Consider the following 14,281-nt stretch of genomic DNA (forward strand, 5'->3'; position numbering starts at 1 on the left):
TATTAACAACAATCATCCAATGTTACGAGGGGGAAAGCTGGAATTAGATAGCCTAAGGTGTATCATGGAAGAGCGTCAGGTGCTAAAAAAGATCCTTTCCCTGTTTATGAGGCTTTTGAGTCCTGAGTGAAAGACTGCTGTTGATGCTGAGTTTCAAGCTCTAGTGAACAATGGTATGTGGAAACTTGTTTAGTTACCGTCAGGAAGAACTCTAGTGGGTTGTAAATGGCTGTTTAAAGTCAAATATAATCCGGGTGGGTCTGTTTCTAGATACAAAGCGCGTCTAATGGCTGAAGGATTTTCTCAGGATCCTGGGCATGATTAAAAGGAAACATACAGTCCTGTTGTGAAGACCTCCATAGTGCATTTCTAAAAGGGTATCTTAGTGAAGATGTTTACATGCTTCAGACCCTAGGTTTAGAAAAACATACATCTGATGGGAGCATGGTAGTGTGCAAACTGCGGAAGGCACTCTATGGTCTTAGGCAGGCTCCTCGCAGTTGGTATGTTACGTTGAAAGAGTTCTTAGTTGCTTTGGGATCCAGGCATTCACAAGCTGATCATTCCTTGTTTGTTTATGAAAAAGAGCAAGTGGTTATGTATCTTGTTGCATATGTTGATGTTCTCTTTGCTATGTGATAAGTTGCGTGTGGTTCAATCTGATGGGTTTCTGATTTCAAACAATAACAACATGTTTGATTGGAGACTTATGAATAGATTCCAGCTCAATTCGGCGGGCCCACCACCAAGCATTAGTTTGGTTGGCTGTAATGCTATTATAGCCTGAATCTATTCAGGGTGTATTACACGAAAAGGCTGAATAGTCATTCTCTTCCCTCACCACTAAATAGTTATTCATTCCCGTGCAAAGTAAAAAAAAAATTGCCCTTTTCAATTTTTGCCCTCACCACTACCTAAAGAATGAAGAAACACTACAACCATCATCTTCTCCCTCGGTTCACAGGTAAATTTCTTTTTCAAGATCAACTCTTGTTTTTCCATTTTGTGTTAGTGCCGACGCCATTTGTGGTTTCAATTTCAAGCTAAGCTCTTGTTTTTTCATTTTGCATAGATTCAAGATATGGGTAAGCTTCCTTCTTTTATTCTTCGTCAAGTTGTTAATGGTGAAAGCCATCTTTCTAATTTCCACTCTTTTTTTTCTTCTTCAAACAACATTGCTACCCACATCAAAGCCTTAAGTAAGAAACCCATGCTCGTTAGAGGAAAGGGAAAAAAAAATGATCGCTTCGATATTGTTGATGATGCTTTAATTTTGTTCAATAAGAAAGCAGGAAGAATGTTAACCATAGTTACAAAGTGTACATTCAACATGTGTTAAATGCTCTTGGATGGATTGAGGATTTTTGTCCGAGGCAAAATTTTTAAATACGAATGGCATTTTTTTAAAATAAAAAAGTGTCAATTGTTTTTTAATACTTTTTTTTCTTATCAAACAAATTAATTTAATGTTTAAAAGAAACATAGAACTATTTAACTGTAAAAAAAAAAATTTAAAAAAAATCACACTATATAAAATGTATGGGTATTTATACAAAAATTTTTATTGAGAGGTCTTTTACATAAGGAGACGAGAGGAAGGTAATTTAAACATTTTAACTCTGTGCTCTTAATCTCGGCATCAAATTTCTTTATTTTTCTCTCAGCAGTGTCGATACCTTACTAGAGCAAGATAATTTCTTGTCAAGACATACAAATCAAAATACAAGAAAGTCAATAATCTAATATGTATGAGTATGGGTAAAATTAATTCATTTTGGATTTTGGCTTTAAAGTTTATATTGGACCTCTAAGTTTGATCTTTCATACATTAATATTTGATTATTATTATTAAAGTTATATAATTAAAAATTTAAAAATACTTTGTTAATATAAAATATAATCTTATAATTTAAAGGGACGAATTATATGAAATATAACTTGGTCAAGAGAGATAAATGTTATACAACGTGAACTCAAAATCTAAAATATATAATAATTTATATAAAAATACAAAAAAATTGAAAATTCTAAAAGGGGGACTGCCTCGTGCCCCCTCAAATCCATCCCTGATTCTGTGGTTGTTAAATAAACAGGTGCAAAGTTATTAGTATGTTAAGAGCAGTTTACCTTTGTACACAAGAGTATATTATTAATGAATAATTTGACTTGGGGTTTTGTGTTTGTATATATTTGCTTCTAGGTTAGATTTATTTTATTTTTGTTCATTTTTTTAAATGAATAAAATATAAAATATAATAATTAAATAATTCAATTATTAATTATTGTTATACAATTAAAATAAAATATATAATAACGTGACTTAAATTCGACCCCAAAATTCATAATGATTCAACTCAAAAACTCATAATTAATCCATGGTTTAAATAATCCCAAAATACCCTTCGAATTTTTTTTTTCTCTGCTTTTTCACCCTCTCTCTCAATGGCCACATTGGTTGATGTAATGCATCAGTTATAAAACTGTATAAAACCAATAAATATATTCCTTGGCTTAATGAATATTAATATACATGGTAGGTTGAGAAGCTAGGAATCCTTTCTACAAATAGTAGATATTTCTCATTCTCTTTTCCTTAAAGTTTATTTTCCTATTGAGATTCACGTGGATGTGGTGATGCTTCACCTAAACTGATGGATAAATCTCCAATCATTTTTTTTATTATTAATTAAAACTCATACGGTAGTTACTCTCTCATTCATTTTAAAATAGTAATCCATTAAATACGATTTTTTAAACTTAGAATAAGTATAAAATGAAAATATATATATAGAACTACCTTATAAGGATAACGCTCTCCGACTCCCAATTTTAAAATATTATAACATGAGTATATTATTTTAATTAGTTTTTTTATAATTTCATAATATCCACAAGTGACATGTTTATGAAATTTAAAATTCTGAATTAAATAATTTTATTATTATTTAGGCAATATAAACTTAAGACAAGACGGGGAGGATTAGGAACAAACAAACATAAACTGAATCTTGTAATAACGAAATTTAAGAGTGTTTTTACCAGATGGGGACGTATCTGACTTTGTGCCTATGTACTAAATACGTTATTGTCCATTTTCCTTTTTTCTTTCTTTCTCACTTTCGCTTTTTTGAAATTCTAAATCTCCTGCTTTGAAAAATTTTCCTTTTTTTTTTTTTTTTGAAGAAACATTTTTCTCTTGTTAAACCAAAAAAAGGGTTTTTGTTATTTTTGTATCAAAATTAAGTTTTGGGCTTTGAGTTCATTCACTGTAGCGAAAAAGAGAGAGAGATGGAGAGTGGGAAAAGAGCAGAAGCAGGGCCGTCAGCAGGTGTTAGTGAGGATAAGCAACAGAGAGAAGAAAGGGAAATGAGTGAGAAACCATTGGCTGATGAAGTTTGTGATGATCATGAAGATGATGATGATGATGATGATGATGATAAGAAAGATGGTGCTGGAGCTTTGGCTGGTTTTGTACCTGGTCCGCTCCTTTCTCTCAAGGAGCAGATGGAGAAAGACAAGGTCTTTTTTTTTTTTAAAGATAGATTGTTGCTTTCTTTTCATTTCTGAACTTTCTTGCATTTTCTCACTTTTGTTTGGAATTTTTTGAGTTAAAAAATCTTTTTTTGGCCTTGAATTACTTATGGGTTTTTTCATTCCATGAAATTTTTTTGAGTTTTTGTTTCTTTCTCCCACCCCATTAAGGGATGCTGTTTGGTTGGAAGGAAAAATAGATGAGACATATACTATATGCATGCTGATTACTACATTTTTTTCTGAACCTAACGTTGTTTATAGGCTTGGTTATTATGTATCCATGCTCTAATATATGACTTGGGCTCTTTTGAGTTTTGATCTGGAATTGTTACATAGTTTAGTACAGCAAAGCTCATTTACTGGAATTTTTTTTCTATTGCTGCATTATTTGGTTTCTGGGTTTTATATTAGTAGCTGAAATGCTGATCTTCTCCACAGTCAATTGGTGAAATTTAAGCTGTGTGGGATTTCTGTAATACTTATCTTTTTTTTCCCCTATTTCCTTGGTTTACAGTATCTAGATTTTTAATTCAATTTCTTTTCATGCACTGGTGTTACTTTTAACCTTCTTTCAACAATGCTATATCAAAGTTCCATCACTTTCCCTGACGGCTTTGGTTGACTCTAGTGCCTTTTGTAGGCTATATTACCTAGTCTCTTCATTTTCCTAGAATACTCGTGTCTCGCACTTGCTTCCTATACCTATTCGAACATAGATATGAGTATGATTCTCCTGAAAAAAACCTTTGAAAAAATTGAGAGAACTTGCGTCAGATAAACTCATATAGACTCAAACACCAATCCCTTAGTATGGTTTACATAGCTTGAAGGTTTGTTCTTGCACTTTGATAATAATGAAACCTATGTTGATCGATAGCTACTTATTTTTTTTTTTTGGGGGGGGGTTCCAAATTCATTTTGGCACTTATTATACTCTTGCAGGATGATGACAGCTTAAGGAGATGGAAGGAGAAGCTTCTTGGTTGTGTTGAAGAAGACCTAAATGGTATCTGTTGAGTGACTTATGTTCTGCTTTTACGCAATCGTCTTTACTTATCCTGAAACACCCGCAATTTTGTTTTTCCAAGTTATTTTTATGTTTAATGTTTTATATTTTCTGATTTTCTAGGCCAAATGGAACCTGAAGTCAAGTTTCACTCAATAGGAATTATTTCGAATGACCTTGAGGAAGTTTCTTATCCATTGCCATTGGATTTGAATCGTGAAGGCCTTGTCCTGTTTACTCTCAAGGAAGGATCTCGATATCAGCTTAAGTTAACATTCAGTGTCCTGCACAACATTGTTTCTGGCTTAACGTACTCCAACACTGTGTGGAAGGCAGGTCTTAAAGGTAGAGGAAAAAGAAACCTTCCAATTTTTCTGTTTCCATTGAAGTTGCATTAATTATATTCTTAACATGGTAAGCCAAGATTGTGTATATCTGTCTGAACGGCATAAATTTGATACGGGACTTTGTGGGTGGTTGAATACTATATAGTCCGCTTCGATTACAGGCAAGTGACGAGGCATGCACATAGTCTATAAGCGTTTTTCCTTCCACAGAAGCTCTTCATAGACTTACTAGGAGGCATAGGCTCTTCTGATTGTGTTTTCCATTGTAGGTCAAGTTTGGGAAGAATTAATGTAATACAGATTAACTAGCTATCACACATTTATTTATTTGTTGTCTTATACTATCTAGATTATTAACCCATGGCTTCTTATAAACTCAAATGAACCATGCTTTTGTATTTCATAATAACTGTTGTTTTAGTGAGTGAGGGTTTATATTTTAATTTACGGTTTTTCTTGTCAGTTGATCAAAACAAAGGGATGCTGGGTACTTTTGCTCCTCAGCGAGAACCGTATGTGCATGTTTTGGATGAAGAGACTACACCATCTGGGGTGCTGGCAAGGGGAATTTACTCTGCAAACCTTAAGGTACGTATGCATAAATGGAAGGATGCATGCATGCATGCACCCTGTAATTAATGAGTAACTGCATGTATGAAGCAAGATTATGTTATCATATTTAGCAACAGATTTCGTAGTTACCTTAGTCAAATTTTGTGCAACATTGACCTTTTATCCTCTCAGAGTAAAAGAGATTGTGATGTTATTTAAACCAATCTAGAAATAAAGACTGTTTTTTTGAGCTGGATATGATGTTATTCAATGTCTGGGTTTTCTGTTATTTAAATCTAATGCTCCAAGCTGATATTATCATTTATGTTGACGATATGTGTCAAAAAGTGAACCATTTTCAGTTACAAACAACACCGAGGAATTCCTGCTTGTTTCGTTTTGTGTATAAATCTTGGTAAAACTAATATTGTTTTCAAAAGTTTCATATCCAAGCCATGCAATATCTTGTCTGTCTTTGAAAACTTTACTTCTCTGGAAAGTACAAAAATTTAGTGTTTGATCAAAGCATCTAAAAGTGTAGTACTGCATTTTTCTGTGCATTCTTTGCAATAATGATTGTACATGATTTTATGCTTCCATGCAGTTCGAGGATGATGACCGAAGATGTCACATGGAACTCAAATACGCCTTCGAGATAAAGAAGAACAGTTAGCCAAGTTTTCGTAGTGTTCTGTTTCTTGTTCACTCTCCTTATTGCTTGTCTTCTGTTTTACGAACTTGGTACATTCTTGTGGGACTGGAGATTATGAATTGGACTATATTTGCATGCCTCCTTAGCAGTTCTGCTTAAATATTGAGAAGTAAGCCCGGCAATTTCCCTTGTACGCCTCTTCTTGCTTTAACTTGCTTGCAGACTAGGGTCAAGTTCCTGTCGATTTATGCACTCATCATCGCATTCAAATATATAAGATCCGCATTGTTAAAATTGTACTTGTGGTGGTAAAATGAACAAAAAGGGAAGGCTTGGATTGCGCTTGCCCTTCTATTGCTAAATACTTTAACTAAAAGCTGTATCAGCTAAAACTAGGGCTGAGTATTGGATTCAGATATGAAATTTCAACGTTAACAACTCTGACTAAAAGTTGCATATAATAATAAGAAATTAAGCTCAATTTGGTTTTTTTAATTTAATTTTTAATCAAAGACTTGGATTTGATCATTAACCTTTTAAAAAAATAAATTGTTGTTTTTAATCGAAAAATTGACTAAAATATTGAAATTTTAAATATGACAATTTGTATGAGAATTCATCTCTATTTTATATTTTGTTTTTCTTTTATTATAAATTTTATAATTTTAAATTATTTGTAGACAATATTGTTAATGGAGTTAGAACAGATTTAGGAATTATTTTTATTAATGAACCTAGTTTCCTAGAGTTAAAAACTAAAAAACTCTTTCCTTGTATTCTTATTTCTTCTATAATTTATCTTTTGTATAACATACATACAAGATTTAAAATTAAAACACTATGATATTTAAAATTTACTATTTCTAACCAAAACTTTTGACATAAATTTTTTTCATCCAAAGGGGCTTGGGACATATTTTTTTGTATTGTTGAAAACTACGTACTAGATTTGATTTGCGTTTAAATACGAGTTTGATTAGGAACGGGCCAGGTTATATCTTGTGCCTAATTAGATTTTATTAAGTGGTATTAAACTTATCCATGAGTTGGGTCGCTCGAAAAGTGCGAAGATTTAAGTAAAAATATAGTCTCGAAAAATGAGTTTGACAAAAAATAAGGTCCGTTTTCTAAATGGACCGGGCCTTGGGTAAACTTTTTGGTCCAAGCCTAGCTCAAAATTGCAAAAAATGTTGTTTTTTTTACTGTTCTGTTACTGTTTTTTTTATTGTTTTGCTATCATTTCGTTATTATATTGTTATTATTTTTGTTGTTATTATTTAGATATTGTAGAATTTTTGGTTTATTATTGATTTTGTTACTATTTTAGTGTTATTTAAATATATATTTTTAAAATTTTCTCATTTATTGAGAAACATTTATTTTAATTTTTAATACATTTGATGTATTATATTTTTAAATTTATTTTTATATAAAATAATATTAAATTTTAATTCAGACAGACAAGCTCGAGTTCTAATATTTTTATTTTAATCCAACTTAGTGAAATTTTAAAATCATTTTTCGATCCGACCAAACCCCAGTTTAAATTTTTTACTTGGCCAAGCGTAGACAGCTCTAAGTGGTATGAAATGTTTTAAGTCGAAAAAAAATCAAAGTGGCCCGCATCATTACTCGAACCCGATCAGAACTAGACTTTACTGGAAACGGCAGCATTTAATGTTTAGCTAACAACAATAGCCGGTGCTAAAAACAAAGAAACAGAATTTAAAAAAAAACAACTGAAATATTAAGTTTAAAGCGGTGAAGAAACCGAAGCTGACTCTTCCCTGTCTCTCGACGGCAATGGGCACAAAACGACGTCACAAAGCTCCAAGCGTCACACTTCTGCCAGTCTTTGAGACAGCTTTTATTTTCTTCACGCCATTTGGAATTGAAATCACGTTTTCTTTGACGTTAAATCAATTTCTATGGAATCTTCTTCAACCTCCGCCACTAGATTCCGGTTCCGAGAACAAAATCGACAGCAGATAGAGGATGCCGCCGATTCCGAAACCAGCTCCGGCATGTCCTCCGTCTCCAGCGACCTCAACAGCGAAAACGAGCTCCAGTCCATGACTGGAAAGGTAATACCAACTGATTTCTTGCCCTTTTTTTTTTTGTTAAGAAATTTCTAAATATTGAGGTGAATTTTCATTCGACTTTAGGGAATTAAGCATCTTTGTTCGGAGCTTCTTGAGCTAAAGACGGAATCTGACGAAGATTTCCACACGAATATTTTCTCTAATTATTCATCATTTGTTAGGTAATATTCTTCTTCATTTTTGAGTGTCCACTATCAAGTTTAATTATCTAATTTCAAATTTGATTTCTTCTTTTAAGTTTGATTAAATTATTCGCATGCAGAATATTTGATGAAGTAAGAGGTATGGAAAATGAACTGATGCAATTAAAAGGCCAAGTTTTGACACAAAAGAAGCTTGTAAAGGACCTTATAGATGGAATTCATTTAAAAGTTTTATCAGAGGAAACAATTGATTCAGTTATTCAAGAATCTGAATTTTCTGAACCAACTCCTCAAAGTCAGTTGGCTGTTCATATCAACAGCATTTCAGAAACATTGGATATTCTTATGATAGAAAATAGGATGGATGAAGCAATAGCTATTATACAAAGGGAAGATGATAATTTGCAAAGGATGCAATTTGAAGACAATTCTCCTGTGGACTTGTTACTATTGTATAATTCAGCGATTGCTGAGAAAAAGGCAATGCTTACTTTACAGCTAACACTGTCGGCTGAAAACACGAGAATATCTGCTGCTGAACTTCAGAAAGTGTTAGTTGGAATTTGTAAACTTGGTGACAGTCATCTTGCAACTCAATTGTTGCTTAAGTATTACCGTTTGCGACTTGCAACTGGAAGGCATCATCTTCAGAGTTCACAATCCTTTTTAGATGGCTTATATGTTAAGAATCTTGCAAAGTTTGTGTTTTCTATGATTTCTCAAGCAGCAAGGAGCTTTATGATGTTATATGGAGAAAATTCTCCCCAGGCTTCAGAACTTCTTCAATGGGCTCGGGAAGAAACCAAATTGTTCGTTGCTTCATTTAATAAATATGTAAGGTCCAGTTCTGATGTAACTGAAGGGTTATCAAAAGCTGTGGAAGCCATGCAGTTTGCAATGTCATATTGCTCCTTGTTAAAATCTCAAAGACTATTCCTCAAGCCATATTTGATCAAGCATATTCGTTCTTGTATGGAAGAGGTTTTACTGATACACAAAGACCATTTTAAGAAAGTTATCAGTATGTTCACGGCAACTGATGATTGGGTTTTGGGTAGATATCTTATCTCAGGAATTTTAAGTGAAGGCAATTATATGGTTGCTGGTCAACGGCCAGAATATTGTATACTCACTAGCAGCGGCCGGAAGTTCATAACACTATCGCAGGTTTGCTTTATCTCTTTTCTAGATTTAATGTTAGACGAGTATGTAAGCCCTGCATGCATATTGTTATGTACAGTTCTTAACAGGTAAATTGTATTTGTCTGCAAAAATATAATGAAACAGCCAAGTATCCATGCAATTGAGTTCATCCTCTGCCTCCTATCTAAGGCCTAAACAAGTATGGCTTTCATTTTCAAAACAAGCTCTTTAACATATTAAGCAACTGCAATCAATTTCACTGCATGGAAATAGATGCCTATAAATCCATGTACCTACCTGCCTATATCTTTTGCTTTTATGGTAAGGAAGAGATAGCTACCTATTTTTTTCCTTAAGCCTGTGATATGATTATACCCTGAAAATCAGCACCATAGTCAGCAAGTTTAGGCCTCATAGTTTGTTGGATTCCCTTTATAAGTGTACCACAGCTTTTTGGGAAGCCATGGAATGCTATTGTACTTAAATGTCAAAGGAAGGATAGTTCACCAGGGATGTTAATTTCCAGTATGTTCAGTTGAGTCCCCCTACTATTGTGCTATATTTACCTGTACATGTGACTGAATTTTATGCATACGCTTTTCCTCTTTCCAGGCTATCATAGCAGACGTCACCCCCTTACTTGCCATTCAAATGGAAGGTTCTATCCTTAAAGGACTCATGAATCTCTTCACAGAGTACATAGCCATTCTAGAGAAAGCAATTACCTTCGAAACACATGTTTCTGAAAAGGGTTCTAGAAGAAATTTAGCAAAGTCATTGCCACAACAGCTTTCTGTGCTGGCTAATTTATCAACACTACAGCTTTTCTTCTTCAAGATTGTTAGAAGTTTCTTAAGGGGTCCTGGTCACCTGAATTCTAAGCTAGGGAAGAAAAACTCAATTGATTTTCTACAAAAGGAACTTGATGGTTGTATACTGTTCATTCAAGAGGCTGTTGCTAAGCTCAGAGCTCATTTCTGCCAGCAATTTATAAATAGAATGATGTCCCCTGAAACTGGATCTAAACTTATTGTAGAAACTTGCAGTGATAACCAACAAGAGCCTAGCAATTTTCAAGGTGCAATGCCCTCTGCTGCTTTTCAGGTAACCTTAGCTTCTTCTGGATAGGATGTGACAAATATGAATATATATGTTCTAATAAACTGGCATTATCCCTTTGACAACTTTATATGATTGTTTCTCATCTTCCATTCCAACATGTTGGTACCTATGTCTTGTTCACATGGAAAAGGAATGAAAAGGGGAAGAAACATTACACTATAATCACAAGTGAAATTTCATAACCAGACTGTGCCTTCATGGTACTTGTTTCAGGTTCCAGCTTGGTTTAGGACTTCTGATGCCACTGTCTCTAATCATATGATAATGCAGATATTTGATTTGTTGGATTTGGACTGTTCTTTGTATAGGTGTTCTTTTCTCCACATTTCCAAAGATAATGGCATATTTGATTCAAATCTTGTGAAAAAGAAAGTAGAAACAATGATTTTAATGCATTAGATGTTACTTTTCTTCGATGAGACAATTAGGACCTAGTTTCTATCTTGTTTCCTATGGTTTTTATTTTGATTTGCTACAAGCAGGTACTATTTTTAGAACTAAGAAAAGTTGATAAAATTGATGAAGACAACGTCGTTGAAGAGGATTGGTTGATGGAGCTATTAAGGGAGTTGATAGCGGCTATATTCTCTTGGATTGTGAACAACAAAGAGATTTGGAGAAATACACAAGAGGATTCACCTGTTCAGCTTTCTGACATTATCAGTCAGGTATTTTCATTGTAATTCCAGAAAATTCCTCGAGATGAATTTTATTACACCACCATCTGCATCAGTTGATGTTGTTTAATCTTAAGAAGTGTAGATTGCACAACATTTTTTCCACTTCTACTTAGTGAGCAAAATTTTTAATTTAATATGTGGATATCTACAAACCTTTGGTCCATTTATCTCAACAATCTGCAGGAAGTAAAGACTGGTTAACCTTCAAATTACTCATGTTTCCTTTTCCAACCTGTTGGCTATATTAAAAGAAACCTTCTCCGCTATTTGAATATGTCAAAAGCCTATTCCTCTTAAAACCTCAAGCTTTTAACTCTCCTATCCTGTACTCTTTATCACATGAGCTTATGCTGCTCCAACACTTTAATTTTCTTTAAGTACTCATGTCCAACACTTGTGTCCAATGCATATCTGGATATGAGTATGGGGGTATGATCCTTCAAATACACAGAAAAACTTAAAAAACATTGAACATACTTGTGTTCGGAACATACCAGTATCTGATACTTAGGCCCAAGTCCAAGTAACATAGACATGTGCTCTATATCCCACCCCCAACAACAACAGAATTTTTTTGGAAGGCTCTGACAACAGATATTGGCTCCATGTTTTCTGTACTGCAGTTAAAGTTCCTAAAATATTTTTCTGCACTGTACCTTCAATTAGGATATTTATCAGCATTAAATTTCAAGTTATGGATCAATCTGAGAATTTGAGACTTCTAAGCATATGTTTTTCCTCTATAAATGAATAATTCAACTTAAAGAGTCAATGGTGTACAACTTAAGCTGGTAAACATGGTTTAAATTCCTTCTTACATTTTTTTTTTTAGTTTCTTACCTGCCTTTGGACCAGAACTGTCTCTATGTAAGAGAAATATGCTGGAGTGGCTTGAGTAGATTTCATGTAGATAGCTTCATTATATTTTCAATATATGCATCATTATCAGCTGAGTGACCTGCCAAATCTTGTTGCTGAACAGTTTGTCTTGGACATGCATTTTCTGGTGGAAATCGTGAAGTATGGAGGATACTTCTCCAAGAAACCCTTGGTTCTCCAAAGCCTTGTTGATACAGCGTTTACTTCTGCTGGACTTGATCCTGAGAGGTGATATTTCAAATCATTGTAGAATATCTGATGGTAGAAACATTGGGTCCCCCTTTTCGTTTACAGATTTTTCCATGCTTAAAAGAGCCTCCAAAAAAGTATTCTCTCATCTGATCCTAGCATAGTATCGTACTATGAGATAAAAATTACTCAAGTCATTTAAGCATGTAGAGGCATTGAAGGTTGTATTCGTAAAAGAGCTTGACGAAGTCCCAAATCCCAACCCGTCTGGAACCTTGCGACTTTATTTCCAACTTCAATGATATTCTAAAAGCTAATAAACAGAGTTGGCTTGAGAGATTTAGAGTTCAGGTTTTCTTTATGATTATTTTTGCTCTCTATTACTTCTATTGTATGTAACGATGAGTCATTTTCCCCCACACACTTCTTTTGATAATTATGCACAATTTCACCGGTTGTATTTGCCACACAGTTATTCTCTGGATGAAGTTGTAATCCCTTAAACACATTTCTTTTCTTCAGAGATTTTGATGGTGACGGATGGGCTAGAAATGCTGCAAATGAAGCAATGCAAAAGCTACTGGAGATTGAGAAGATGCAATTGATTTCTAAAGGTGATTCCACTGATGGTTTGGAGGAGGAACCATGTGAAAATGAGGCAAATGACCCTGTTCTAGATGAAAGTACAAGTACTATGACTGATTCTCTAGTAGTGTTGGATGAGGATTCACCAACCATGGACGCAGTTGAAAGTAGAAGTACTATGAAGGATTCTCTAGTGGTGTTGGATGAGGATTCACCAACCATGGATGCAGTTGAAGTTGCCATTACAATAGAAACAGCAATGAAAGCAGAAATCCCTCCTGAAGTTTCAGTATCTCTTGCTGACGTGTATGATTTTCCTGCAGTTGGATTAGAAGATGTGGATGCCGGGAGCGGCACTACCAAAGCAGCCGGTGAACTTTATTTACCGGAGAAAACTGATCTGCCAGATCCGTTCTCATCTGATGATACGAGTGATGCTTCGGAGCTTAGTGTTCCAGTAAAGGAGGATGCTGGCAGTGAGGCCGATGCCATTGATTCTAATGTCAATGAGCTAGAATCCATTTCAGAGCTAAGTCTCCCAGTTAAGGAGGATGCTGACAGTAATGCTGATGCCACTGCTTCTGCCATTACTGATCCAGACGGTGATGGAAAGGTAGTTGACAGAGTTTGAAGTTGCTTCTGCAATAGCGAAAAGCCATTGAAAGAAGCACCCTGGGGGAATACCTCATACCATAAACAAAGTGGTCACAGGGAAATGATATATGTGAAAATCATTCATCTGGAAGAAAACCCATTTTTGTTTTGCCATAACAGAATGTAAGATACAGAGGATTTTACTTGATGAGATTTTTGAAGGACATACTTGATTCAACAGAAATAATAATTTATACTGTGGATAGCAATGCAAGTTTGAATTATTAATTATTTTTTCTATATCAACCTTTAATAGTTTTCTGAACAAACATATATAATTTTCTTCCTCGTGTTTTTTTGTAGCTAAATTCCATTTTCATCGAACTTCATGCACTCTATTTCTTTCTAGTGCAACTCGACCTAACAAAACCAACATAAACTTATGGTTAAATTTTGCTTTGTTTATTTAGTTCTTGTGGTCCAATTTAGTCAATTTTAGTGATAGTAATTTTAAAATTTAAAATTTCACTCATCCTAGTCAATTTTATTATTAGTTTTGTATTATATGTAAGTTGTGAATTTAGGATTTATATTTCAATTTAATTATTTTTAGTCTTTATATTTTTAAAATTAATCTTGATTCAAACGGTAATAGTAATCTATTAATTAAAATATTATGATTTTGTTTGTGAATAATACATGAGAAATAGTAAGTTGATATACCATTAGACATGTGATTTACGTGTTTGTTGA

At 33.9% G+C, this 14,281-nt stretch overlaps 2 protein-coding genes across 2 annotated transcripts; both read left to right on the top strand.

Moving 5' to 3' along the window:
• Positions 1-2,954: 2,954 nt before the first annotated feature.
• On the top strand, positions 2,955-6,284 carry LOC108487172 (rho GDP-dissociation inhibitor 1-like). Its single transcript, XM_017791439.2, has 5 exons — positions 2,955-3,519; positions 4,477-4,540; positions 4,664-4,885; positions 5,351-5,475; positions 6,044-6,284. Exons 1-5 carry the CDS (start codon positions 3,289-3,291, stop codon positions 6,110-6,112), a joined length of 711 nt encoding a protein of 236 aa, XP_017646928.1. The 5' UTR covers positions 2,955-3,288; the 3' UTR covers positions 6,113-6,284.
• Positions 6,285-7,715: 1,431 nt separating this feature from the next.
• On the top strand, positions 7,716-13,816 carry LOC108487275 (exocyst complex component EXO84B-like). Its single transcript, XM_017791573.2, has 7 exons — positions 7,716-8,175; positions 8,257-8,354; positions 8,456-9,503; positions 10,092-10,583; positions 11,084-11,269; positions 12,264-12,388; positions 12,872-13,816. Exons 1-7 carry the CDS (start codon positions 8,020-8,022, stop codon positions 13,563-13,565), a joined length of 2,799 nt encoding a protein of 932 aa, XP_017647062.1. The 5' UTR covers positions 7,716-8,019; the 3' UTR covers positions 13,566-13,816.
• The last annotated feature ends 465 nt before the right edge of the window (positions 13,817-14,281 follow it).

Source organism: Gossypium arboreum, chromosome 11, assembly GCF_025698485.1.
Source record: "Gossypium arboreum isolate Shixiya-1 chromosome 11, ASM2569848v2, whole genome shotgun sequence".
NCBI classification, from domain to species: domain Eukaryota; kingdom Viridiplantae; phylum Streptophyta; class Magnoliopsida; order Malvales; family Malvaceae; genus Gossypium; species Gossypium arboreum.